At 47.6% G+C, this 27,445-nt stretch overlaps 1 protein-coding gene across 1 annotated transcript in view; it reads left to right on the top strand.

The window, feature by feature from the left end:
• LOC137327792 (F-actin-monooxygenase MICAL2-like) overlaps positions 1-27,445 on the top strand; it is a 205,017-nt gene that overhangs the window by 89,300 nt on the left and 88,272 nt on the right. The window contains exons 15-18 of the mRNA XM_067993598.1: positions 7,949-8,056; positions 9,909-10,095; positions 13,906-14,000; positions 21,017-21,344. Coding sequence (XP_067849699.1) covers positions 7,949-8,056; positions 9,909-10,095; positions 13,906-14,000; positions 21,017-21,344 — 718 coding nt within the window. The remainder of the gene's footprint in view (positions 1-7,948; positions 8,057-9,908; positions 10,096-13,905; positions 14,001-21,016; positions 21,345-27,445) is intronic.

Below are 27,445 nucleotides of genomic sequence, written 5' to 3'. Positions count from 1 at the left end.
TTTTCCCCTCCAAGCCGCCCGCACACCCTCCTGACTCGGATGCCTCCTGCGTTCCTTCATCGTCACCGTGCCAATGCATGGAAAGAACGAACTTGCATTTTTACAGTGCCTCAGGATGCCGCAGGCCGCTTGCCAGCCAATGAAGTACTTCTGAAGTGCAGTCACTGTTTGAAACCCCGGCAGACAATTTGCGCACAGCAAGATCCCACAAACAGCAATGTGATAAACGTCTGTTTTAGTGACGTCGGTTGAATGTCCTGGAATTCCCAACCTGACTCCATCGGACCGCTGTGGTTTAAGCAGACGGCCCACCACCGCCTTCTCAGGGCCACAGGGGAGCGGGCGATAAATGTAGCCAATGCCAGCGTCACCCACATCCTGAGGGCAAATAAACCCTCCAGTCTGCTGGAACCTTCCGTCTAACCAACGACCAGACCGTAGGTGACTTGATGACACGGGCGTCTTACACATTCAGTGGGAACACCAAAGTAAACCTCCTGAGCTTGTCAAAGGCCATTGGCATTAAAATTGGCACTAACACATAGAAACATAGAAAATGGCCTGCTCTTGCTCCGATTTTCTATGTTTCTATGTAACACGGTATTAATGCATCTCCTAGGTTTATCACTCGGATTTATTCGTGAAAGTACCAGGAACCAGCACACGAAAAGCCAGTCTTCCAGAACCACTATTTTTTATATTCGTTCATGGGATGTGGGCGTCGCTGGCGAGGCCGGCATTTATTGCCCATCCCTAATTGCCCCTTGAGAAGGTGGTGGTGAGCCGCCTTCTTGAACCGCTGCAGTCCGTGTGGTGAAGGTTCTCCCACAGCGCTGTTAGGAAGGGAGTTCCAGGATTTTGAGCCAGCGACGATGAAGGAACGGCCGATATATTTCCAAGTCGGGGTGGTGTGTGACTTGGAGGGGGAACGTGCAGGTGGTGTTGTTCCCATGTGCCTGCTGCCCTTGTCCTTCTAGGTGGTAGAGGTCGCGGGTTTGGGAGGTGCTGTCGAAGAAGCCTTGGCGAGTTGCTGCAGTGCATCCTGTGGATGGTACACACTGCAGCCACAGTGCGCCGGTGGTGAAGGGAGTGAATGTTTAGGGTGGTGGATGGGGTGCCAATCAAGCGGGCTGCTTTGTCCTGGATGGTGTCGAGCTTCTTGAGTGTTGTTGGAGCTGCACTCGTCCAGGCAAGTGGAGAGTATTCCATCACACTCCTGACTTGTGCCTTGTAGATGGTGGAAAGGCTTTGGGGAGTCAGGAGGTGAGTCACTCGCTGCAGGATACCCAGCCTCTGACCTGCTCTTGTAGCCACAGTATTTATATGGCTGGTCCAGTTAAGTTTCTGGTCAATGGTGACCCTCAGAATGTTGATGGTGGGGGATTCAGCGATGGTAATGCCGTTGAATGTCAAGGGGAGGTCGTTAGACTCTCTCTTGTTGGAGATGGTCATTGCCTGGCACTTGTCTGGCACGAATGTTACTTGCCACTTATCAGCCCAAGCCTGGATGTTGTCCAGGTCTTGCTACATGCGGGCTGGGACTGCTTCATTATTTGAGGGATTGCAAATGGAACTGAACACTGTGCAATCATCAGTGAACATCCCCATTTCTGACCTTATGATGGAGGGAAGGTCATTGATGAAGCAGCTGAAAATGGTTGGGCCTCGGACACTGCCCTGAGGAACTCCTGCAGCAACGTCCTGGGGCTGAGATGATTGGCCTCCAACAACCACTACCATCTTCCTTTGTGCGAGGTATGACTCCAGCCACTGGAGAGTTTTCCCCCTGATTCCCATTGACTTCAATTTTACTGGGGCTCCTTGGTGCCACACTCGGTCAAATGCTGCCTTGATCTGTGGAGAGTATTCCATCACACTCCTGACTTGTGCCTTGTAGATGGTGGAAAGGCTTTGGGGAGTCAGGAGGTGAGTCACTCGTCATTGGCGTCACCGCCTGTCAGATTCTGGACCGGGATTGGTTCGAGTGGAATTGTAGACTGAAAGGCCGTTCTTTTTTATTGATTTAAATTGAAGCCCATCCCTTTCCGAAGTGACACTGGGCTGTTGAGGCGTTCAGTGAGTTTTCAGCAAACAAAACATCAGAACTCTGTGACCCCACCCCCTCTCGTACACCACCAGCCTCCCCTGCACCTGTAATAATCCAGAAACACGAGTTCAAATCCCATCACAGGCAGTTTGAGAATTTGAATATCGTTTCAAAATTTTAATTCCGGAAACAAAAAGCTGTTTTCGGTAAAAGTGACCGTGAAGCTGTTGGACAGGTTCGCCAATGTCCCTTTTGGGAAGGAAACCTGCCGTCCTTTACCGGGTCTGGGGCCCATATGTGACTCCAGTCCCCCACACCAATGTGGTTGACTCTTAACTGCCCCCTGAAGCGGCCCAGCGAGCCCCTCAGGTTGGCCCATCGCCACCTCCTCGGGGGCAACCCGGCGATGGGCAATAAATGCCGGCCTTGCCAGCGACGCCCACGTCCCCCAGAATGAATAAAATCGACCCTTCCTGAGATTCCTCAGGTTTGCACTCCATAAAAGCTCTCGGCAGCGGGGTTCGCAGTCCCACCCGCCCAGCTTTCCAACGCAGATTTGTTTGCGTACTCCTCGCTCGCTCGCCCCAGAGTGTTTCTAAAACAACTCTGGAAAATCTGCACCTTTCCGGTAAATACCGATGTGAAATATTCATTCAGGATCTCACCCATTTCTTGTGGTTCCGCACATAGATGACCTTGTTGATCCTTAAGAGGCCCTACTCTCTCCCTAGTTACCCTTTTGCCCTTTATGTATTTGTAGAAGCTCTTTGGATTCACCTTTGCCTGATCTGCCAAAGCAATCTCATATCCCCTTTTTGCCCTCCTGATTTCTCTCTTAACTCTACTCCGGCAATCTCTATACTCTTCAAGGGATCCACTTGATCCCAGCTGCCTATGCATGTCATATGCCTCCTTCTCTCCCTTCCCTCGGAGAAAAGTGTGAAGCAGCGGGAGGATTCGCAGGCTGATTAACAGTCTGTCAGGCCGCGACACGAACACTCCTTCCAGGGCCGTAAACATCTTTATACCGGCCGATGGGGAGTGGGGAAGGGTTTTCTGGGCTCCTACAACACATAAGATGAGGGGAGGGAACCACTGGACATGAGGATCCTGATGGATGTCAACTGGCCTCCACCCGCAGGGAGCGTCTGGCGCAAGGGTTTAACAGAAGCTCCATTTTGCATAGTTGGACAATAGCCCAGGGATTATGGGAACCAAAGTCAAGGCATCGTGCAAACCAAATCCTTTTTAAGAGGCCTTCATATGGAAAGAACCGGAAAGACCTGCACTTGTGACGGCGCCTCAAATCAGTAATTTCCCAAAACACTTCCCATCAGTCCGGCATTTCATGAAGTCACCATTACGTTGGCGAATGTGGCAGCCATCTTGTGCACAGAAAGATCCCATAAGCAGCAAGGTGAGGAACGACCAGATCACCTGTTCTTGGTGGTGCTGATCAAAGGAGGCATGTTGGCCGTGACATTGGGAGGACTTTACTGCTCTTCTTCGAATGGTGCCATGGGATTTGTTTAAACAGATTGATGGGGCTTACGTTTTTAAAATCTCGTCGACTGAAAGCACCTCCGACAATGCAGCACTCCCTCAGTGATGCACTGAAACGTCAGCCTGGCTTATGTGGTCAAGATTTACTAGGATGCTACCGGGACTTGATGGTTTGACTTATAGGGAGAGGTTGGATAGGCTGAGACTTTTTTCCCTGGAGAGTAGGAGGTTTAGGGATGATCTTATAGAAGTCTATAAAATAATGAGGGGCATAGATAAGGTCGACAGTCAAAATCTTTTCCCAAAGGTAGGGGAGTCTATAACGAGGGGGCATAGATTTAAGGTGAGAGGGGAGAGATACAAAAGGGTCCAGAGGGGCAATTTTTTCACTCAAAGGGTGGTGAGTGTCTGGAACGAGCTGCCAGAGGCAGTAGTAGAGGCGGGTACAATTTTGCCTTTTAAAAAGCATTTGGACAGTTACATGGGTAAGATGGGTATAGAGGGATATGGGCCAAGTGCAGGCAATTGGGACTAGCTTAGTGACATGGACATGTTGGGCCGAAGGGCCTGTTTCCATGTTGTAACTTCTATGATTCTATGATAAGATAGAAAGTCAAAACTGGAGGGCCTTGGCCGATGAGTGCAGATGATACAAAGATGGGAGGGAAAGTAGAGAGTGAGGAGGACATAAAAAAACGACAAGGGGATATAGACAGGCTGGGTGAGTGGGCGGAGATTTGGCAGATGCAATACAATATTGGAAAATGTGAGGTTATGCACTTTGGCAGGAAAAATCAGAGAGCAAGTTGTTATCTTAATGGCGAGAAACTGGAAAGTACTGCAGTACAAAGGGATCTGGGGGTCCTAGTGCAAGAAAATCAAAAAGTTAGTATGCAGGTGCAGCAGGTGATCAAGAAGGCCAACGGAATGTTGGCTTTTATTACTAGGGGGATAGAATATAAAAACAGGGAGGTATTGCTGCAGTTATATAAGGTATTGGTGAGACCGCACCTGGAATACTGCATACAGTTTTGGTCTCCATACTTAAGAAAAGACATACTTGCTCTCGAGGCAGTACAAAGAAGGTTCACTCGGCTAATCCCGGGGATGAGGGGGCGGACATATGAGGAGAGGTTGAGTAGATTGGGACTCTACTCATTGGAGTTCAGAAGAATGAGAGGCGATCTTATTGATACATATAAGATTGTGAAGGGGCTTGATCGGGTGGATGCGGTAAGGATGTTCCCAAGGATGGGTGAAACTAGAACGAGGGGGCATAATCTTAGAATAAGGGGCTGCTCTTTCAAAACTGAGATGAGGAGAAACTTCTTCACTCAGAGGGTAGTAGGTCTGTGGAATTTGCTGCTCCAGGAAGCTGTGGAAGCTACATCATTAAATAAATTTAAAACAGAAATCGACAGTTTCCCAGAAGTAAAGGGAATTAGGGGTTACGGGGAGCGGGCAGGAAATTGGACATGAATTTAGATTTGAGGTTCGGATCAGATCAGCCATGATCTTATTGAATGGCGGAGCAGGCTCGAGGGGCCGATTGGCCTACTCCTGCTCCTATTTCTTATGTTCTTATGTACTGTGTGACCTACATAACAAGTGCGTGCCTGAAGACATTAACACTCAGTCAGATGGGTCATTCTGGTTAATTAATGCTTAGAAGCCAGTTTCGAAACAATTAATTGGCTGCTAAACTGGAATAATTGGTTTGATGGGTTGGAAATGGGTGGAATTTATTTTTCTTTGCTTCTAAAGTGACTAATGCAAGCTGAAAATAGTTATGCAGTAAACCAACTGAAACTTCTTACTGATGTTTGGTGCCCAGAGCTCCCCAGTTGCTAAATGTACTTCATAGTGAGGATCATGAGACGTACAGATCAGGATGGTCCGGGTTTGGTTTCTGGTCTATTATTGAGTTAGCTGCTCTCGAACAGGGGGTGCGAGTGGAGGGAATACATAGGAACAGGGGGAGGCCGTTTCGCCCCTCGAGCCTGTTCCGCCATTTGATGCGATCATGGCTGATCTGTGATCTAACTCCATATACCTGCCTTTGGCCCATATCCCTTAATACCTTTGGTTAACAAAAATCTATCAATCTCAGATTTAAATTTAGCAATTGAGCCGGTATCAATTGCCGTTTGCGGAAGAGAGTTCCAAACTTCTACCACCCTTTGCGTGTAGAAATGTTTCCAAACTTCACTCCTGGAAGTCCTGGCTCTAATTTTTAGACTGTGCCCCCTACTCCTAGAATCCCCAACCAGCGGAAATAGTTTCTCTCTATCCACCCTATCCGTTCCCCTTAATATCTTATAAACTTCGATCAGATCACCCCTTAACCTTCTAAAATCCAGGGAATATTGGCCTCACTGTCTCTGGAGCAAGGAGAGGAATGTCAAACACTCCTGATTATTCCCAGGTGACTTCCGCTGGAATGGGGCGAGGGGCACGCAGGAGTGAGGACAGAATTGAGCTCAGTTGCGATGTCTGACATTGTTGAGTCGCCTGCCAATGTTTGCCATGGATGATCTCCCATGAAGAATGGTCACTTTAGATACTCCAGAAGACTTTTTGAACTGTGCTCATAAGAAATAGGAGCAGGAGTAGGCCATACGGCCCCCTCGAGCCTGCTCCGCCGTTCAATAAGATCATGGCTGATCTTCAACTCCACTTTCCCGCCCGATCCCCTGATTCCCCTAGAGTCCAAAAATCTATCTATCTCAGGCTTGAATGTACTCAACGACTGAGCATCCACGGCCCTCTGGGGTAGAGAATTCCAAAGATTCACAACCCTCTGAGTGAAGAAATTCCTCCTCATCTCAGTCTTAATTGGCCGACCCCTTATCCTGAGACCATGCCCCCTAGTTCTAGGCCTCTCCAGCCAGGGGAAACAACCTCTCAGCATCTACCCTGTCGAGCCCCCTCAGAATCTTGTATGTTTCAATGAGATCACCTCTCACTCTTCTAAACTCCAGAGAGTATCGGCCCATTCTACTCAATCTCTCCTCATAGGACAACCCTCTCATCCCAGGAGATTCATCATGGGGGAAGGGGACAAGAACAAATGCAGATTTTCACTGAGGTTGCCTTGGCAGAGTGAGCAGTGTAGAAACATGGGGGGTGCTACTAATCTGCTTCTTGCTACGAATATCGCATCACGAGTGAAACAACCTTGCGTTTCCCGTTCCCCTCTTGCCACCTCCCTTTCTCTTTGCACGTACCCCTTCCAATAACTCCTGGGATCCTCCTGTGTAATTTGTGCTGTCGGTTGCTTGTCAATTTCAAGCCTGTGACACTTGCTGCCCCAATGGCTCGGTGACTGTCATGCCCCCCCGGCGACCGGCTCGGGGAGGCCGCCGGCGACCGGCTCGACCGCCTCTCCCCTGAGTTGGGGCTGAGTTGGCGAATCCCGACCAGGGCAGTGACGCCATTGGTCTGAAAGACGGGGAAGGAGAGGGCAGTGGGTCAGTGCTCCTGCTCCTGTCGCCACCCGCTAATTGGATATTGAGCGAGACGGAGTTGGACTCCCATATTCGGTGATGAACCCCTCCCCCCCGCCTCCTCCTCTCACCTGATTTCCCCCCTCCGCCCCACCCAGTCAAATAACCTGCAAGACATTCGCTGAATATGGACGTGCGAAATTGACAGGCAGGAAAAGACTATCTGGTCCTTCCATCCTGCCCCTTCACACCATGATGGCCAGACCATCGTGACTAAATCCTCCCTCCCTCCATCCCTGAGGTAATCTCCTGGGAGAGGAAAAAAAAACCAGAGAAAAATCCAGGGCCAATAGTGGGGGGGGAAAGAAAATCTGGAAAATTCCTCTTTTTTTTTTCCCCCCCCCGCCACCTTCCCCAGCCGATCGAGACCTGTCCAGGAGATCACATGGACCATGCTTACGTCAACTGTGAAATCACTTACCTTTTAAAAGACGCAATCTTCGCCCCAATCAAGGGACCCCTTTTGAAGAATGAGCGATGGTCTCTTATGCGAGCCACTGCAGGGCTCTGGGCACGGGTGGGACCCTGTGCCCCAGGAAGGAGTCAAGGTCTTTAGGAGCGGAGTGGGCGAAAGCTGGTGAGAAGCTCTCATAAGGAAAGTCTACCACTTGTCTCTCTTTGCACGTCCGGCTGCATATTTTGCTTTTTTGAGAAGTTGCAAATGTCCCGTTGGGTTCTCTCCTTGTCGTGCTGTGTGATGTGAAACTCAGGGACCCCCAACCTGAGGTAAAGTGTAGTCTTGATTAACGTTGACCCTCTGCTCCTTATCGTCCGGGTAAGCTACCCTCACTTTATTTACCTTTCCCTGATCTCTCTCTCTCTCTCTCTGTGTGTCTCTCTCTCTGTGTCTCTCTCTGTCTCTCTGTGTCTCTCTCTGTCTCTCTGACGTTAGATGACTGTGGGGAAAGTATCGACTGTGATCGGTGCAATGGCAGAAATCCTGGTCACCCTTTACCAGACTGATCACAGGCCCAAAGCAGTGGGAATCTTGCCTGACCTGGTAAGCTTTGAACTAGGTGTGGTTAGACATGGCTAACTACCCGTTTGGCATTCGGAGCATGTTTGTGTAATTGTGGTCAGATTTCAGGTCACAAAGGAGATGACTGCTTTTATTTGTGACCATTCCGGATTGGATTGTGTAAGGTTGATCCTGAAAATTGCTGTGAAAGATGCTTCTAAAATAAGTTGAATGCTTTGTATAATTATACCTAATCCAAACTACTCTCCACGATATTAATAATCGTACAAATTACTGTCAGTGATATTAATCTAATAGGGTACGGTAGCATAGTGGTTATGTTACTGGACCAGTTATCCAGAGTCATGAGTTCAAATCCCACCACAGCAGCTGGGGAATTTAAATTCAATTAATTAAATAAAATCTGGAATTTGAAAAACTGGAATCCGTAATGGCGGCCATGAAACTACCAGATTGTCGTAAAAACCCATCTGGTTCACTAATCCCCGGAAGGGAAGGAAACCTGCCGTCCTTACCCGGTCTGGGCCTATATGTGACTCCAGACCAACAGCAATGTGGTTGATTCTGAAATGGCCTTGCAAGCCACTCGGTTGTAAAATCTCGCTTAAAAAAAACTCATCTTAAGAATCGAACCGGACGGACCACGAGGCACCGGACACAAAGGCAAACCAAGCCCAGTCGACCCTGCAAGTTCCTCCTCGCTAACATCTGGGGACTTGTGCCAAAATTGGGAGAGCTGTCGATGATATTAATCTAATAGCATAACTTACTGTCAGTGACATTATTGTTCCAATATTCACCAAATTTATCCCAACAGACATGAGACTCTTGAAACAACAATTCCATATAAATAATGGATGGAGGAACTTTTAACGAGAGCTTTGGGCTTTTGTACAGTAACATTGTCAACAATGGTTTCTACCCAAATATTATTTAATAGTGTCAGCTTGGCTCGGTGAGTCGCACTGTCACCTCTGAGTCAGAAGGTCGTGGGTTCGAGTACCATCCACAGGCTTCTTCGACAGCACCTCCCAAACCCGCGACCTCTACCACCTAGAAGGACAAGGGCAGCAGGCGCATGGGAACAACACCACTTGCACGTTCCCCTCCAAGTCACACACCGTTGGAAATATATTGGCCGTTCCTTCATCGTCGCTGGGTCAAAATCCTGGAACTCCCTTCCTAACAGCACTGTGGGAGAACCGTCACCACACGGACTGCAGCGGTTCAAGAAGGCGGCTCACCACCACCTTCTCAAGGGGCAATTAGGGATGGGCAATAAATGCCGGCCTCGCCAGCGACGCCCACATCCCGTGAACGAATAAATAAAAAAAAAATAATCCAGGCCGACACTCCCAGTGCAGTACTGAGGGAGTGCTGCACTGCCGGAGGTGCCGTCTATCGGATGAGACCTTAAACCGAGTCCCCGTCTGCCTGTCCAACGGATGTGGGAGAGGACTCGGGGATCTTTGTGCAGAGGCGAGGGAACGGAGCGGGAGAGAGACGGAGTTAACCGTTCAGGCGGAACGGAGAAGATCCCCGCGGCACGACTCAAAGAACAGCAGGGGGTTCTCCTGGTGTCCTGGTCAACATAGAATCATAGAGTGGTTACAGCACAGGAGGGGGGGGGGGAGGCCATTTGGCCCATCGAGCCCGTGCTCAACATTCCACCCTCGACCAACACCATCGCAATGCAGATGAACCGAGGCTGCCCATCTTGCTGCTGCATGTGGGATCTTGCTGTGCAGTAAATTGGTGGCGGAGTTTGTGACAGGCCAGGCAATAGGCGAAATGCTACAAACAGCAAATCGCTGAGGCATTGTTTGGAATGCTCTTGGATGATTTATTTATTTTTTTTTGTCTTTTTTTTTAGGGGTCCCTGCGGAAGGAGTTCCCCCAGAACCTGGGGGGCAGTGACATCTGCTACTTCTGCAAAAAGCGAGTCTACGTCATGGAGCGGCTGAGCGCGGACGGTAAATTCTTTCACCGCGAATGCTTCAAGTGCGAGTTCTGCAGCACCACACTGCGGCTCGGAGCCTACGCCTTCAGTGTGGACGAAGGTAATCACAAACCGCCAGCACTCGTAGGGTTAAATGGGTTGCATTCACGAGGACTGGTCGCGTGGACTCGGCTTGTATTCCCTTGAGTGCAGAAGATGAAGGGGGATGATCTGATTCATAGTTGGATGCAGCACAGATGCAGTCCCTTCTGCTCCAACAAGTGTGGGTCTCATTGCACGGGTCACAATAAAATCCTTGTCCTCAAGATTCCCCATACCAACGGCAGGAAAAGACCCACTGGCCCGTCCAGCCTGTCCCACGCAATTGTGATGAATTATGGTACAGACGCTCCCCTTCCCAACCATGTGATCTCCTGGGAGATAAAATTAGCTCCAAACCCAGGCCAATTGGCGGGGCGAGGGGAGGGGGGGAAAGAGGGGAATGAAAAATTCCTCTCCCACCCCTGAAGTCAGAGGAACAGGAGTAGGCCATTCAGCCCCTCGTGCCTGCTCCGCCATTTGATAAGATCATGGGCTGATCTGTGATCTAACTCCATATACCTGCCTTTGGCCCATATCCCTTAATACCTTTGGTTGCCAAAAAGCTATCTATCTCAGATTTAAATTTAGCAATTGAGCTGGTATCAATTGCCGTTTGCGGAAGAGAGTTCCAAACTTCTACCACCCTTTGTGTGGAGAAATGTTTTCTAATCTCGCTCCTGAAAGGTCTGGCTCTAATTTTTAGACTGTGCCCCCGACTCCTAGAATCCCCAACCAGCGGAAATAGTTTCTCTCTATCCACCCTATCCGTTCCCCTTAATATCTTATAAACTTCGATCAGATCACCCCTTAACCTTCGAAACTCCAGAGAATACAACCCCAATTTGTGTAATCTCTCCTCGTAACTTAACCCTTGAAGTCCGGGTATCATTCTAGTAAACCTACGCTGCACTCCCTCCAAGGCCAATATGTCCTTCCGAAGGTGCGGTGCCCAGAACTGCTCACAGTACTCCAGGTGCGGTCTAACCAGGGTTTTGTATAGCTGCAGCATAACTTCTGCCCCCTTGTACTCCAGTCCTCGAGATATAAAGGCCAGCATTCCATTAGCCGCCTTGATTATTTTCTGCACCTGTTCACGACACTCAGCCATCTTAACCCCAAACCCTCGGAGGGCCTTCACTCATTCGGGACTTGCTGAGGTTCTGGCAGTTCATGAATTGGCTCCAAAGGGAATCCCTCAGATTGGCATCAGGGTCAGTCAGTCTTAGAGGTCAAGCAGGAAACAGGAAAGTTCATTAAACAGCAGTGTTGGCAGTGGCTGGTCTCATTCACCACCCGCAAGACTGGCACAGGATGCCCACATTCGGCATCATACTGGAGTTGCCCCATAGGTTGCCAACCCTCCAGGATTGTCCTGGAGTCTTACATGAATTAAAGATTAACGGTCCAGGACACTGCTGCCAGCAAAAAAAAAAACCAAGGAAAAAATTGTAAGGGCACTAAAAAAAAAAATGTTTTAAAATTTTCTTTAAGAATATAAGAAATAGGAGCAGGAGTAGGCCATTCGGCCCCTCAATAAGATCATGGCTGATCTTCGACCTCAACTCCACTTTCCTGCCCAACCCCCATATGATTCCCCGAGACTCCAAAAATCTATCTACCTCAGCCTTGAATGTACTCAACGACTGAGCATCCACAGCCCTCTGGGGTAGAGAATTCCAAAGATTCACAACCCTCCGGGTGAAGAAATTCCTCCTCATCTCATTCCTTTGAACGTTTCCGTTTAGTAGTTATAAAAATATATAGGGGAAAGTTTGACCGGCAGTCAGGAATCATCCAACCGGCCAATGAAGCTTCTGATCACTTTCCGATTGGCCATGGTAAGGTGAGGGTGGTTGCGTTGGGCGACCAATGGCAGGAGTGTGGGGGGCGGGGCGGTTGGAGGCGGGAGGGTCATGTGACGATGCCTCCGGGGATACGTCCCAACCAGAGTTAGCGACCCCCCGGTGAGAGGTGAGGCCTGTTCACGTTGCTGAAAAGTAAAGGGATAAATAGGAATACTTAAGAAAAGACATGCTTGCTCTCGAGGCAGTACAAAGAAGGTTCACTCGGTTAATCCCGGGGATGAGGGGGCGGACATATGAGGAGAGGTTGAGTAGATTGGGACTCTACTCATTGGAGTTCAGAAGAATGAGAGGCGATCTTATTGAAACATATAAGATTGTGAAGGGGCTTGATCGGGTGGATGCGGTAAGGATGTTCCCAAGGATGGGTGAAACTAGAACTAGGGGGCATCATCTTAGAATAAGGGGCTGCTCTTTCAAAACTGAGATGAGGAGAAACTTCTTCACTCAGAGGGTAGTAGGTCTGTGGAATTTGCTGCCCCAGGAAGCTGTGGAAGCTACATCGTTAAATAAATTTAAAACAGAAATAGACAGTTTCCTGGAAGTAAAGGGAATTAGGGGTTACGGGGAGCGGGCAGGAAATTGGACATGAATTTAGATTTGAGGTTAGGATCAGATCAGCCATGATCTTATTGAATGGTGGAGCAGGCTCGAGGGGCCGATTGGCCTACTCCTGCTCCTATTTCTTATGTTCTTATGAATGTCCCCTTCAGTGCTTCAATCTCCACTGGTGTTCTGTCCTGCTATAGAATCTTACAGCACAGAAGGGGGCCGTTCGGCCCATCGAGACTGTGCCGACTCGTTGAGAGAGCTATCCAATTAGTCCCACTCCCCCCTGCTCGTTCCCCGTAGTCCTGCAAATTTTTCCTTTTCAAGTATTTATCCGATTCCCTTTTGAAAGTTATTATTGAATCTGCTTCCACCGCCCTTTCAGGCAACGCATTCCAGATCATAACAACTCGCTGCGTTGAAAAAAAATTCTCCTCATCTGCCCTCTGGTTCTTTTGCCAATAACACAAATGTCAAGTGTATAACTGAACTGTATCTCATTAGGAATACACGTCCCAGAGGAGCAGATAGAATGTGTTCTCGGATTAGAACACTATTCATGCATGGTGTTACCACTTGGACAAAACATTCCCTGCAGAGGGTGTTAGCTGAACCTGGAAAACAACCAAGAGCCAGTACGTCCAATGGGACCAGTAACCAGCAATTGCTGAGATGTCTACTGCATGTGGTATCGGACTCCCGTGCCTTAGCGATCAGGTGACTTTCTCTCTGGTCACTCCCTGTACAACTCCTCCAGCCCATCCTGATGGTCCCAACGAGCGAACGACTCATCCAATCTTATCCCAGGAATTTCAGCACAGAAAGAGGCCATTCAGCCCATCGTTCCACACCGGAACTACCTACTCTAATCCCATTGCCTTTTAAAGGGATTGGCGAGGGACGACGATGCAGAGAAACTATTTCCTCGAGTGGGGGGAGTCCAGAGCAAGGAGGCATAATCTTAAAATTATGAGCTCGGCCGTTCAGGGGTGACGTCCGGAAGCATTTCGTCACGCAAAGGGGAGTGGGAATCTGGAACTCTCTCCCCCCCCCCAATAAACTGTTACGTCTGGGGGACAATCGAAGCTTTCAAGACTGAGATCGATGACATTTTTTATTGGGTGGGGACATCAAGGGATTTGGAGCAAAGGCAGTTAAATGGCAGAACAGGCTCGAGGGGCTGAATGGCTACAAAATTCACAGGAGGAAAGCAAGCAAATCTCTCCATCCAAACAGAAACAGGAATTGCCCTTCAGTCAAAGGCATTGGGTTTGGGCTCAAAGATATGATTTTTGAACCTTCTCCTGCAGGTCCTCCAACTGAACCCTACAAAAAGCCTCCAGTCATTCTGTGCTGGAACATGCTGCACTTTAATTTGTGATTTTAGCGTGACTTAACCTGACCTCTTGTTCACCCAGGAAAGTTTTACTGCAAACCTCACTTCGCTTACTGTAAATTGAACAACAAGGCAAGAAAGAGGCGAAGCGATCCGACTGCATCAACACACAGAAAGGTAGGGGCGTTAGAAGCAAAGGTACATTACAGAAAGGTAGGGGCGTTAGAAGCAAAGGTACATTACAGAAAGGTAGGGGCGTTAGAAGCAAAGGTACATTATAGAAAGGTAAGGGCTTTATCACCTGCCGGCATCGCACGCATCTTTATAAACAGTGGATATTACGCTGCTCAGCACAGGGTCTAAGACTTGGGCCAAGGGCTCGCTGCATTCAGAGTCCAGATAAACTTTACGCCAAACTTTGCTGTGTGGGAAACCCCTGCAAATGTTGAGCTATCCTGGGGACAACCCTCTACAAGTATTGTCACACTCAAAGGGACTCCCCTCGACAAGTATTGTCGCACTCCCAGGGACTCCTGTCCACAAGTATTGTCACACTCATAGGGACTCCCCTCTACAAGTATTGTCACACTCCCAGAGACTCCCTCTACAAGTATTGTCACACTCACAGAGACACTCTCTACAAGTATTGTCACACTCCCAGAGACACTCTCCACAAGTATTGTCACACTCCCAGAGACTCCCTGTACAAGTATTGTCACACTCCCAGAGACTCTGTCTGCAAGTATTGTCACACTCCCAGAGACTCCCTCTACAAGTATTGTCACACTCCCAGAGACTCTGTCTGCAAGTATTGTCACACTCCCAGAGACTCCCTCTGCAAGTATTGTCACACTCCCAGAGACTCTGTCTACAAGTATTGTCACACTCCCAGAGACTCTGTCTACAAGTATTGTCACACTCCCAGAGACTCCCTCTAGAAGTATTGTCACACTCCCAGAGACTCTGTCTACAAGTATTGTCACACTCCCAGAGACTCCCTCTACAAGTATTGTCACACTCACAGAGACTCTGTCTGCAAGTATTGTCACACTCCCAGAGAATCTGTCTACAAGTATTGTCACACTCCCAGAGACTCCCTCTACAAGTATTGTCACACTCCCAGAGACTCTGTCTACAAGTATTGTCACACTCCCAGAGACTCCCTCTACAAGTATTGTCACACTCCCAGAGACTCTGTCTACAAGTATTGTCACACTCCCAGAGACTCCCTCTACAAGTATTGTCACACTCCCAGAGACTCCCTCTACAAGTATTGTCACACTCCCAGAGACTCCCTGTACAAGTATTGTCACACTCCCAGAGACTCCCTCTACAAGTATTGTCACACTCCCAGAGACTCCCTCTACAAGTATTGTCACACTCCCAGAGACTCTGTCTACAAGTATTGTCACACTCCCAGAGACTCCCTCTACAAGTATTGTCACACTCCCAGAGACTCTGTCTACAAGTATTGTCACACTCCCAGAGACTCCCTCTACAAGTATTGTCACACTCCCAGAGACTCTGTCTACAAGTATTGTCACACTCCCAGAGACTCCCTCTACAAGTATTGTCACACTCCCAGAGACTCCCTCTACAAGTATTGTCACACTCCCAGAGACTCCCTGTACAAGTATTGTCACACTCCCAGAGACTCCCTCTACAAGTATTGTCACACTCCCAGAGACTCCCTCTACAAGTATTGTCACACTCCCAGAGACTCCCTTTACAAGTATTGTCACACTCCCAGAGACTCCCTCCACAAGTATTGTCACACTCCCAGAGACTCTGTCTACAAGTATTGTCACACTCCCAGAGACTCCCTTTACAAGTATTGTCACACTCCCAGAGACTCCCTTTACAAGTATTGTCACACTCCCAGGGACTCTGTCTCCAAGTATTGTCACACTCCCAGAGACTCTGTCTACAAGTATTGTCACACTCCCAGAGACTCCCTGTACAAGTATTGTCACACTCCCAGAGACTCCCTCTACAAGTATTGTCACACTCACAGAGACTCCCTTTACAAGTATTGTCACACTCCCAGAGACTCTGTCTACAAGTATTGTCACACTCCCAGAGACTCCCTCTACAAGTATTGTCACACTCACAGAGACACTCTCTACAAGTATTGTCACACTCCCAGAGACACTCTCCACAAGTATTGTCACACTCCCAGAGACTCCCTTTACAAGTATTGTCACACTCACAGAGACTCCCTTTACAAGTATTGTCACACTCCCAGAGACTCTGTCTACAAGTATTGTCACACTCCCAGAGACTCCCTCTACAAGTATTGTCACACTCCCAGACACTCTGTCTACAAGTATTGTCACACTCCCAGAGACTCCCTCTACAAGTATTGTCACACTCCCAGAGACTCTGTCTACAAGTATTGTCACACTCCCAGAGACTCCCTCTACAAGTATTGTCACACTCCCAGAGACTCTGTCTACAAGTATTGTCACACTCCCAGAGACTCCCTCTACAAGTATTGTCACACTCCCAGAGACTCCCTCTACAAGTATTGTCACACTCCCAGAGACTCCCTTTACAAGTATTGTCACACTCCCAGAGACTCCCTTTACAAGTATTGTCACACTCCCAGAGACTCCCTGTACAAGTATTCTCACACTCCCAGAGACTCCCTTTACAAGTATTGTCACACTCCCAGAGACTCTGTCTACAAGTATTGTCACACTCCCAGAGACTCCCTGTACAAGTATTCTCACACTCCCAGAGACTCCCTTTACAAGTATTGTCACACTCCCAGAGACTCCCTCTACAAGTATTGTCACACTCCCAGAGACTCCCTTTACAAGTATTGTCACACTCCCAGAGACTCCCTTTACAAGTATTGTCACACTCCCAGAGACTCCCTTTACAAGTATTGTCACACTCCCAGAGACTCCCTCTACAAGTATTGTCACACTCCCAGAGACTCCCTCTACAAGTATTGTCACACTCCCAGAGACTCTCTCTACAAGTATTGTCACACTCCCAGAGACTCTGTCTACAAGTATTGTCACACTCCCAGAGACTCCCTCTACAAGTATTGTCACACTCACAGAGACACTCTCGACAAGTATTGTCACACTCCCAGAGACACTCTCCACAAGTATTGTCACACTCCCAGAGACTCCCTTTACAAGTATTGTCACACTCACAGAGACTCCCTTTACAAGTATTGTCACACTCCCAGAGACTCTGTCTACAAGTATTGTCACACTCCCAGAGACTCCCTTTACAAGTATTGTCACACTCCCAGAGACTCCCTGTACAAGTATTGTCACACTCCCAGAGACACTCTCCACAAGTATTGTCACACTCCCAGAGACTCCCTCTACAAGTATTGTCACACTCCCAGAGACTCTGTCTACAAGTATTGTCACACTCCCAGAGACTCCCCTCTACAAGTATTGTCACACTCCCAGAGACTCCCTTTACAAGTATTGTCACACTCCCAGAGACTCTATCTACAAGTATTGTCACACTCCCAGAGACTCCCTCTACAAGTATTGTCACACTCCCAGAGACTCTCTCTACAAGTATTGTCACACTCCCAGAGACTCTGTCTACAAGTATTGTCACACTCCCAGAGACTCCCTCTACAAGTATTGTCACACTCACAGAGACACTCTCTACAAGTATTGTCACACTCCCAGAGACACTCTCCACAAGTATTGTCACACTCCCAGAGACTCCCTTTACAAGTATTGTCACACTCACAGAGACTCCATTTACAAGTATTGTCACACTCCCAGAGACTCCCTTTACAAGTATTGTCACACTCCCAGAGACTCCCTGTACAAGTATTGTCACACTCCCAGAGACACTCTCCACAAGTATTGTCACACTCCCAGAGACTCCCTCTACAAGTATTGTCACACTCCCAGAGACTCTGTCTACAAGTATTGTCACACTCCCAGAGACTCCCTCTACAAGTATTGTCACACTCACAGAGACTCTGTCTACAAGTATTGTCACACTCCCAGAGACTCCCCTCTACAAGTATTGTCACACTCCCAGAGACTCCCTCTACAAGTATTGTCACACTCCCAGAGACTCCCTTTACAAGTATTGTCACACTCCCAGAGACTCTGTCTACAAGTATTGTCACACTCCCAGAGACACTCTCTACAAGTATTGTCACACTCCCAGAGACTCCCTGTACAAGTATTGTCACACTCCCAGAGACTCCCTCTACAAGTATTGTCACACTCCCAGAGACTCCCTCTACAAGTATTGTCGCACTCCCAGAGACTCTGTCTACAAGTATTGTCACACTCCCAGAGACACTCTCTACAAGTATTGTCACACTCCCAGAGACTCCCTCTACAAGTATTGTCGCACTCCCAGGGACTCTCTCTACAATTATTGTCACACTCATAGGGACTCCCCTCTACAAGTATTGTCACACTCCCAGAGACTCCCTGTACAAGTATTGTCACACTTCCAGAGACTCTGTCTACAAGTATTGTCACACTCCCAGAGACTCCCTCTACAAGTATTGTCACACTCACAGGGACTCCCTGTACAAGTATTGTCACACTCACAGGGACTCTCTCTACAAGTATTGTCACACTCATAGGGACTCTCTCTACAAGTATTGTCACACTCATAGGGACTCCCCTCTACAAGTATTGTCACACTCCCAGAGACACTCTCTACAAGTATTGTCACACTCCCAGAGACTCTGTCTACAAGTATTGTCACACTCCCAGAGACTCTGTCTACAAGTATTGTCGCACTCCCAGGGACTCTCTCTACAAGTATTGTCACACTCATAGGGACTCCCCTCTACAAGTATTGTCACACTCCCAGAGACTCCCTGTACAAGTATTGTCACACTTCCAGAGACTCTGTCTACAAGTATTGTCACACTTACAGGGACTCCCTCTACAAGTATTGTCACACTCACAGGGACTCCCTGTACAAGTATTGTCACACTCATAGGGACTCCCCTCTACAAGTATTGTCACACTCCCAGAGACACTCTCTACAAGTATTGTCACACTTACAGGGACTCCCTCTACAAGTATTGTCACACTCACAGGGACTCCCTGTACAAGTATTGTCACACTCATAGGGACTCCCCTCTACAAGTATTGTCACACTCCCAGAGACTCCCTCTACAAGTATTGTCACACTCCCAGAGACTCTGTCTACAAGTATTGTCACACTCACAGGGACTTTTTTTTTATTCGTTCATGGGATGTGGGCGTCGCTGGCGAGGCCGGCATTTATTGCCCATCCCTAATTGCCCCTTGAGAAGGTGGTGGTGAGCCGCCTTCTTGAACCGCTGCAGTCCGTGTGGTGACGGTTCTCCCACAGCGCTGTTAGGAAGGGAGTTCCAGGATTTTGACCCAGCGACGATGAAGGAACGGCCGATATATTTCCAAGTCGGGATGGTGTGTGACTTGGAGGGGGAACGTGCAGGTGGTGTTGTTCCCATGTGCCTGCTGCCCTTGTCCTTCTAGGTGGTAGAGGTCGCGGGTTTGGGAGGTGCTGTCGAAGAAGCCTTGGCGAGTTGCTGCAGTGCATCCTGTGGATGGTGCACACTGCAGCCACGGTGCGCCGGTGGTGAAGGGAGTGAATGTTTAGGGTGGTGGATGGGGTGCCAATCAAGCAGGCTGCTTCATCTTGGATGGTGTCGAGCTTCTTGAGTGTTGTTGGAGCTGCACTCATCCAGGCAAGTGGAGAGTATTCCATCACACTCCTGACTTGTGCCTTGTAGATGGTGGAAAGGCTTTGGGGAGTCAGGAGGTGAGTCACTCGCTGCAGAATACCCAGCCTCTGACCTGCTCTCGCAGCCACAGTATTTATATGGCTGGTCCAGTTAAGTTTCTGGTCAATGGTGACCCCCAGGATGTTGATGGTGGGGGATTCGGCGATGGTAATGCCGTTGAATGTCAAGGGGAGGTGGTTAGACTCTCTCTTGTTGGAGATGGTCATTGCCTGGCACTTATCTGGCGCGAATGTTACTTGCCACTTATCAGCCCAAGCCTGGATGTTGTCCAGGTCTTGCTGCATGCAGGCTCGGACTGCTTCATTATCTGAGGGGTTGCGAATGGAACTGAACACTGTGCAGTCATCAGCGAACATCCCCATTTCTGACCTTATGATGGAGGGAAGGTCATTGATGAAGCAGCTGAAGATGGTTGGGCCTAGGACACTGCCCTGAGGAACTCCTGCAGCAATGCCCTGGGGCTGAGATGATTGGCCTCCAACAACCACTACCATCTTCCTTTGTGCTAGGTATGACTCCAGCCACTGGAGAGTTTTCCCCCTGATTCCCATTGACTTCAATTTTACTCGGGCTCCTTGGTGCCACACTCGGTCAAATGCTGCCTTGATGTCAAGGGCAGTCACTCTCACCTCACCTCTGGAATTCAGCTCTTTTGTCCATGTTTGGACCAAGGCTGTAATGAGGTCTGGAGCCGAGTGGTCCTGGCGGAACCCAAACTGAGCATCGGTGAGCAGGTTATTGGTGAGTAAGTGCCGCTTGATAGCACTGTCGACGACACCTTCCATCACTTTGCTGATGATTGAGAGTAGACTGATGGGGCGGTAATTGGCCGGATTGGATTTGTCCTGCTTTTTGTGGACAGGACATACCTGGGCAATTTTTCACATTGTCGGGTGGATGCCAGTGTTGTAGCTGTACTGGAACAGCTTGGCTAGAGGCGCAGCTAGTTCTGGAGCACAAGTCTTCAGCACTCACAGGGACTCCCTCTACAAGTATTGTCACACTTCCAGAGACTCTGTCTACAAGTATTGTCACACTCCCAGACACTCCCTCTACAAGTATTGTCACACTCACAGAGACTCCCTCTACAAGTATTGTCACACTCCCAGAGACTCCCTCTACAAGTATTGTCACACTCCCAGAGACTCCCTGTACAAGTATTGTCACACTCCCAGAGACTCCCTCTACAAGTATTGTCACACTCCCAGAGACTCCCTGTACAAGTATTGTCACACTCCCAGAGACACTCTCTACAAGTATTGTCACACTCCCAGGGACTCCCCTCTACAAGTATTGTCACACTCCCAGAGACTCTGTCTACAAGTATTGTCACACTCCCAGGGACTCCCCTCTACATGTATTGTCACACAAGTGTGCAGCGATATTACAAATTCTCGAGATACATTGAATACAAATCGCAGCTGTTGGTTTTTTGTTTTTTCAGGGCGAGGTCGTGCCTTTTAGCGACCCGGACGCCGAGGCGTCGACGAGGGCAGAAAGCGTCTGCACTGTCAGTTCTGCGGCCGACACGCCCCCAGGTATCGTGACCTCCTTGTCTCGGAGAATCGTAAGCTGGCCCCTGCGTGCCACGAGCGGGCTGCTTGATCTCCCTCGGCGCCTGTCTAACTGGATGCATGGTGTTCTGCATGCCACCAGTCGCCACTTGAGGGACAATGCGTACAACTATGCCTACCTGTATGAGTTGCTGAGTTTGAGTGTGCCCCTGCTCTATGTGCAGTACGAGATTGTCCTCCACATGTGCCGAGAAGCAGGTCCGTCACCAGACTGCCTGATCGAATGGGTGCAAAACGCCCTGGGGTTTAAAATGAATTGAAGTGCCTTTTTTTAAAAAAAAACTTCTTCCAACCCTGCAGATACTAGCGGCAGATTGTGCAGGTGGGGCTTTAACATGAGGCGAGAGAAAGCTATTTATTTTTTTTCCAAAAAAAAACCAAATGACTGTATTTACAGCGTTCGGTAATCAAACTGTGTATCAGGTACACAAGAGGGTTTATGCAATATAGATTTACAGTCACAGCAATGCATTGTGTTTGTGGTAAATGTGTTTCCAAAATCTTGTCGTTTTTACGATTCAAATTTATATTGTTCTGCTTTAAACTGTTTACATTTTTACATAAGGCTTGTTTTTAAAGAAGGCAGAAAAGGTTTTTTTTTTATAATCCTGTGACAGGGAAATATAGCTTTAAAAAAAATCCAATGAATATAAATTTCCTCACTGTTTACTGCCTTAAGAAATTCAAGGGGCAGACGTGCCTTTAACAAACAGTACTGGTTTACTTAGTTAGACAACTGTTGACAATTAAAATGGTTCACTGTAATTAGACTAAGAATTCGGAGTGGGCAAGGGGATAAACCAGCCCAGTGATGTCCAGTATTAGTTACAGCTGTCGTGCATTTATCAGTATGCGTTTACATAGCAAGGTTACTGTTGGAGTGAAGCAATTCCCGCTCCGCACTGATGCTAAACTGATGTAAAGTGAATCCAGAGTTAGAGTCTGGCCGGACTCCGTGGTGAAGTCGAGTGAGACTCCCCTCCTCTTCGCTCCACGGTGAAACAGAGTGGGACTCACTCCTCCCAGATAGGCTGCCCCCCCGCCCCTCCTCTTCACTCCAGAGTGTCTCAGGCCGTACGTTACTCTGGGTCTCGGCCTTGTCTATGTTGTGACTGCAACTTCAGTGCCACTTTCCTGAAGGGCGAATGCAGCCAAAGTCTTCCGTTATGTTGTGAGCGACCTTGACGCTGTCGTGGATGATTTTTAATATTTATCCGTAGCTTTATTTGAAGTGAATGTTATTTCGTTCCCTCTTTGTGCCTGGCGTCACAAGTGCCTTTTAACGATGGAACCTTCGAGGCCCGTGCAATTGTTTTTTTTAAATGTGTTTGTTTACAAGTTGTTTTTCCAGAGACTGCCGGTAGGACAATTGACGAGTGTTTGATTTGTCCCCGAGTGTTGTGTCAAAAGTCCCTCGGCCAAAAAAAAACAAAGCAATCGTGAACGTGAAGCGCCTGAAGTGCGAGGTTGAAACGTACAGGGGGACCCCTCTTGTCACGATAGGGTTGGCAATGAGAAGGTGGAATCTGTTGGCTGTAATCAGGATAGGGTCGACTTGTACCTGGATTATTTTGGTAAAAGATGACAATCAGAAGTGGCGCCTTGCACTGATTGGATCTGCTGTTAATGTATGTTTTTTTTAAAATTATAATTGCTTGAACCTTTCGTAAGACGGAGTTATGTCTTAATATCAGCGCCCTCCTCTTTTCCATTACATAATTGCGATTTTGCTTGTTTTTGTAATCTCTCTCCGCCTTTTCCCATTGCTTGTATTTTGTCGCCTCTCCTCAGTGCTGCACCCACTGAACAAATATTTATCTCTCGTCATTGGCGATCGACCTGCTTGTGAGCCACTTGACTTCTCAGTAAACCGCATGCCTGATCACACCCTGAACCTTACCACCGCCTCTCTCTCTCTCTCTCTCTCACTCTCTGTAATCCCTTCTCTCTAACCTCTCCCCGTTCAGCCATGACGGCCTTAACCAAAAAAAAAAATGACAAATAGCTTCTGACCCTTTGAACTTTGGAAAGTAGAGAGAAGACGTCTCACAAGAATAGCTTTCAAACTTTGCACATTCTGATAGATTATAGCCAACTGGTAATGAGAGCCAATTAACAAAATCCCTGTTAATGAAGATTAATCAGTCTTTTCAATTTGAAAAAAAATTAAAATGACAATGGAAGCCTTTCAGTTGATATGAAATATGCAAAGCATTAACCTGATGCAAGACTTAACTAAATATTTTATACCAGTAACTCTGCTTTCCGCAGTATTTTTTAAATTCGCTAAAATTGAAACCTTAATTCACTTTATTTCAAAAAAATATAAATCATGTTTTACATCCTGAAACTGAAGAAAAATTTGTTTCAAAAAAATACTTTTCCAAGTTTTAAATTCTGAAGTTAAAAAAAAAATCAATAAATAAATTTGATGTGTCTGAGCGCTTCTGGTCAACTCTTCAAATTTAACAAACAACGCACGCAAAGGCCATAAAATTCCTCAGTGCGATAGTTTGCTGTACGAGCTTTGTGTGAAACTTCGCTATCTGAACCCACTCGTTACGAGCGAGGTTGTTTGAACCCCTTCCGCAGAGTAACGGAGAGAGGAATTTCAGACCTGCTTGGCCGTACCTCCCCCAAAGACGGCACGATTTTCGTGACTTCAAACTCCTCCCGAGTTTAGCAGAGACGGCCTTGTCTCAAATTCTTTTCTGAGTGGATATTTATCGACCAAAGCAAATCGACACATGAAAAGAAATCCTTTTTTTTTCGCTAAGTGGATTTAATGATCAGGCACGTTTAACAGCTAAAAAAAAAAGCACCCTGTGTCCTTACTAACAGACTAAAAGAGCTTGTATCCTGACCCCATGTTTTAATAATACAAATCCACCCATTGCATGGTCTGGAAATGCACACCTTGATTTATAATTAATCCTTCGCACTTTCAGCTGGAGCTATATTCTCCTGTATCTTCTGTTACAGACTCCGCATATCTTTAAAGGATGCGAATCAGAGGATAATTTTAATCGCAATCCATCTGAAAAAGGTTTAACAGAAGGTTCCTATTTCATAACAGAATACAATTAAGGAAAATGTTTGTGAATCCATTTTTTTTTTGAAAAAAATGTGTTTTTTTTTGAAGTCTCACAATCCATCCTGTATTTTGCACAAAATGGAATAATGTCGAGAGTTATTTATGAAACCCAAGGCTGTAAGCAAATAAATAAATTAAATAGATGCTTTGTAAAGTACTCCCTGTCTCTTTCTCTTTCTTTCCTCAAGAGTTTTGTTCTCCTGTGGGCTTTCCCCAAAGCCGTGAGTGAGCGCACTCTCTGTTACAAACGGCCTTTTGAAGAATGGGATTTCTGTGTTGGGGCTGAGTCATCGAGGTGTGAGATTTGCCCGAGATTCAGTTGTGACTTAATAACTGTTAGACACATGCCTGACATTTTAATAGTGCAGAGAAACGGGTTGAAATTGGGGAATTGGGATTGTGACAAGCTCTTGGACTCATTTTGAGGTACATTCCCACACCCCTCAACTCCCCCTGACATGTTTTCCATCCCTCCTGATGCGCTACTATATATCCGTAGGAATATGTACAGATGCAGGCCATTCAGAACCTCCTGCCTGCTCCAACATTCTCTTGGATCATGGCTGATCTCTGCCTCAACCCCATTTACCAACGTTTGCTCCACGTCCCTTGATTCTCTCACCCAACAAAGACACCTATCAAAGATACAGAAGACAGAGGGTGGTTGTAGAGGGTTGTTTTTCAAACTGGAGGCCTGTGACCAGCGGTGTGCCTCAGGGATCGGTGCTGGGTCTGCTGTTATTTGTTATTTATATCAATGATTTGGATGAGAATTTAGGAGGCATGGTTAGTAAGTTTGCAGATGACACCAAGATTGGTGGCATTGTGGACAGTGAAGAAGGTTATCTAGGATTGCAACGGGATCTTGATAAATTGGGCCAGTGGGCCGATGAATGGCAGATGGAGTTTAATTTAGATAAATGTGAGGTGATGCATTTTGGTAGATCGAATCGGGCCAGGACCTACTCCGTTAATGGTAGGGCGTTGGGGAGAGTTATAGAACAAAGAGATCTAGGAGTACAGGTTCATAGCTCCTTGAAAGTGGAGTCACAGGTGGATAGGGTGGTGAAGAAGGCATTCAGCATGCTTGGTTTCATTGGTCAGAACATTGAATGCAGGAGTTGGGATGTCTTGTTGAAGTTGTACAAGACATTAGTAAGGCCACACTTGGAATACTGTGTACAGTTCTGGTCACCCTATTATAGAAAGGATATTATTAAACTAGAAAGAGTGCAGAAAAGATTTACTAGGATGCTACCGGGACTTGATGGTTTGACTTATAGGGAGAGGTTGGATAGACTGAGACTTTTTTCCCTGGAGAGTAGGCGGTTTAGGGGTGATCTTATAGAAGTCTATAAAATAATGAGGGGCATAGATAAGGTCGATAGTCAAAATCTTTTCCCAAAGGTAGGGGAGTCTATAACGAGGGGGCATAGATTTAAGGTGAGAGGGGAGAGATACAAAAGGGTCCAGAGGGGCAATTTTTTCACTCAAAGGGTGGTGAGTGTCTGGAACGAGCTGCCAGAGGCAGTAGTAGAGGCGGGTACAATTTTGTCTTTTAAAAAGCATTTGGACAGTTACATGGGTAAGATGGGTATAGAGGGATATGGGCCAAGTGCAGGCAATTGGGACTAGCTTGGTGGTATAAACTGGGCGACATGGACATGTTGGGCCGAAGGGCCTGTTTCCATGTTGTAAACTTCTATGATTCTATGATTCTATTCGATGGAAATTTCAATTGACCATTTTGGTGGGGGGGGGGGGAAGAGTGTTTCAGATTTCCACAACCAGGGACTGAGAGAGGCTAGACTTGCGATTCATTGTAATTCTCTTCCCCCCAACCCTGGGCCGCTGATGCCAAGTTCCATCGCCACCATCTGGTATCCAAGTGACTATCCTTCGCAAGGTGGGCCCACACTGAAACCCAGCAGCCTCTCCCGCTCTGCCACCTGAGCCTAGCTGACGTGGAGCTGGAGAGGGAGGTTCCCGAGGGTCTGTTTTCCAGCTGAGTCCTGGACGAGTGGACTCTATTTTTGAAATCGTTGCTGGCCGACCGTTTTCATTTCTTGCTAAAGTAGCAAGAAAGAAAGATTTGAATTTATACAGCGCCTTTCACGACCATCAGGACGTCCCAAAGCGCTTTACAGCCAGTGACGTCCTTTTGAAGTGCAGTCACCCTTGTCATGTCGGAAACCCGGCAGCCAATTTGCGCACAGCAAGATCCCACAAACAGCGACGAGATAATCACCAGATAATCTCGTTTTATTAACGTTGGTTGAGGGATAAATATTGGCCGGGACACCGGGGAGAACTTCCCACTGCTCTTCTTCGAAATATTGGCCGTGGGATCTTTTATGCCCACCTGAGAGGGCAGACGGGGCCTCGGATTAACGTCTCATCCGAAAGACGGCACCTCCGACAGTGCAGCGCTCCCTCGGTGCTGCATTGGGAGTGTCGGCCCTGGATTACGGGCTCAAGCCTCTGGAGTGGGACTCGAGCAAGTTTTATTGAGAACATAAGAAATAGGAGCAGGAGTCGGCCAATCGGCCCCTCGAGCCTGCTCCGCCATTCAATAAGATCATGGCTGATCTGATCCGAACCTCAAATCGAAATTCATGTCCAATTTCCTGCCCGCTCCCCTAATTCCCTTTACTTCTAGGAAACTGTCTATTTCTGTTTTAAATTTATTTAACGATGTAGCTTCTACAGCTTCCTGGGGCAGCAAATTCCACAGACCTACCACCCTCTGAGTGAAGAAGTTTCTCCTCATCTCAGTTTTGAAAGAGCAGCCCCTTATTCTAAGATTATGCCCCCTAGTTCTAGTTTCACCCATCCTTGGGAACATCCTTACCGCATCCACCCGATCAAGCCCCTTCACAATCTTATATGTTTCAATAAGATCGCCTCTCATTCTTCTGAACTTCTTTTACATCGGCCACTGACGATTTTACGAATTTACGCCTTGCTGATGTGACAATCTGGAATAATAAAAAGTCTAAGACTGATAATAATCTAGCCTATAATTGACCACTTGCCCAGAGGGAATGGCTGAACAATGCCTTAAACGGACAGGCCAGGTTAGCAGCTAAACATCGCAAGCACATTCCAAACCACAGCCTTAACAACAGACGCCCACCCCGATAATATTATAAAACGTTTATTTAATGTGTGACCCCCGTCCACCGTTGACTGATATCGCTGCTTG

This window comes from Heptranchias perlo, chromosome 12 (genome assembly GCF_035084215.1).
Source record: "Heptranchias perlo isolate sHepPer1 chromosome 12, sHepPer1.hap1, whole genome shotgun sequence".
NCBI classification, from domain to species: Eukaryota; Metazoa; Chordata; class Chondrichthyes; order Hexanchiformes; family Hexanchidae; genus Heptranchias; species Heptranchias perlo.
Note: the sequence above shows the minus strand (reverse complement) of the source record. Positions and strands in the feature narration are given on the sequence as shown.